General features: G+C 34.2%; 1 protein-coding gene across 1 annotated transcript in view; it reads right to left on the bottom strand.

Annotated features, from left to right (window-relative positions):
• Positions 1–1,356: 1,356 nt before the first annotated feature.
• The window catches only part of LOC119588371 (calcium-activated potassium channel slo-1-like), a gene marked incomplete at its 3' end in the record, with an annotated part of 9,955 nt that continues 9,678 nt past the window's right edge, over positions 1,357–1,633 (bottom strand). Inside the window, 2 exon segments of the mRNA XM_037937054.1 lie at positions 1,357–1,425; positions 1,546–1,610. Coding sequence (XP_037792982.1) covers positions 1,357–1,425; positions 1,546–1,610 — 134 coding nt within the window.

Genomic DNA, 1,633 nt, shown 5'->3' on the forward strand with positions numbered 1-1,633 from the left:
GGGGGGGATGAAGACAAGGCAATGGCCCCTTCAGACTTTCCTTTACTCTATTTTTTCCCGTGTTTTTTTCTTTTTTATCTGCGGATTTTCGTTTATTTTATTAAATTGATAAAAAAACAGTAAGAAAACTATGTAGACACTAAACCCGCCAAAAAAAATCGTTTTATATGGCTTAAAGTCGGAAAAGCTGTGTAAATCATCCTCACTAAGTCTGGTAGGTATTTTTAACGTACCAAAAAATAAAAAATCGTGTTCTTTCACACTATATATTCTATTACCCAATCCATAAAACATAAAAAATCATTTTTCTTTGCTTTATTTTTGTGAAAATTTAAGAGGGTCCTAACCTACCATAGCAAGGGTAAGGTATGGGGAGGAAAAAACGAAATCATTGTCTTTCATGTGACATCACCAAACCGAAGAGTTATTGGTTTCTGCAGTGAAATAGAGCCAGGTTCCGTAGCGCAAGTCATGGGGTTTCTCCGATGAAAACTGGTTGTCAAGAACCTCAATCTGCAAAATTTTTTGATGTGTGCGTTTTTCACGCATGTAGCTGTTTATGCACACTTTACTATATTTCTGCATGCGTAAATTTATATCATATACCCAAAAAAATAAAAGACCCTTTTTAAAAAATTTCCATATCCTTACTTTCAAAATGTATAGCCCGGGCCCCTAAACCAAAAAAAGTTAAATCCTGGACGGACTTCCTGATGAGAAAATCAGGGGGTGTCTCAGCAAAACCTCCCATTTTTGGGGCCGAGGAAGAATAAGAAAAGAGAGAATCAAAACCTGTCAGCCAAGTTTACTTTCAAAAATCGTCATTTTTGGCAAGGGTTGGGATTAATGCAAACCCCTTTCCCCATATTCATTAGGGTCTTTATATAGAGATTCTTATACAAAAAAAACTTTTCAGTATAGGCACACCTTTTTATTTAAAATTATAACCTTTAATTCTCTTCAACACATACTAAAATTTTCCAAAAAATCCAATGAAGATTCCCCGAATCACCCAAGGATGGCTGGTGGTTAGTGTGATAAACAGCAAAAGTGTATTTAGAAAACAGAAAAGCCCCAGTTTGGGGCTAAAACCATCTGGAAATATAAATGGACATGCTCGTCAAACATCTTCTAATACAAATTAGTACTGATTTTTAAGGGGAAATTTTACATACTTGAATATGTATAAAAAATGTTTTTAATATTCTGAAAAATTTTTTTCAAGATTAAACAATTTTTCCCCTATTATTTTAAATCTACAATATACTCTAACAGAATAGGGGAAAAAAGCTGAGTGCAACAATATCAATATAAAAGGGAATTACTCACTCTTAAAAAGAATGGGCCCAGGAAAACACATTCAGGACCAGGACAATAGCCTGGAAGGCATTTTCTCCAAAGGGCAAGCAGACCTCAAAGACTTGACTGAAAAGGATGGATTAATTCAATAAAAAAATTAAAGTATATCATGTGGCATGTGATTCTATTCTGTAATACGAAAATTTACATTAGTGCATAAAAATACAAAGTAATATCTGTACTCACAACAGATGATCTTCTACAATGAAGACACACACAGAGACACAGTTGAGCAAGACTTCCAAAAGCACCTGTTGAACATGAACGTTACAAA

The sequence above is a fragment of the Penaeus monodon genome, chromosome 23 (genome assembly GCF_015228065.2).
Source record: "Penaeus monodon isolate SGIC_2016 chromosome 23, NSTDA_Pmon_1, whole genome shotgun sequence".
In the NCBI taxonomy this organism is placed as follows: domain Eukaryota; kingdom Metazoa; phylum Arthropoda; class Malacostraca; order Decapoda; family Penaeidae; genus Penaeus; species Penaeus monodon.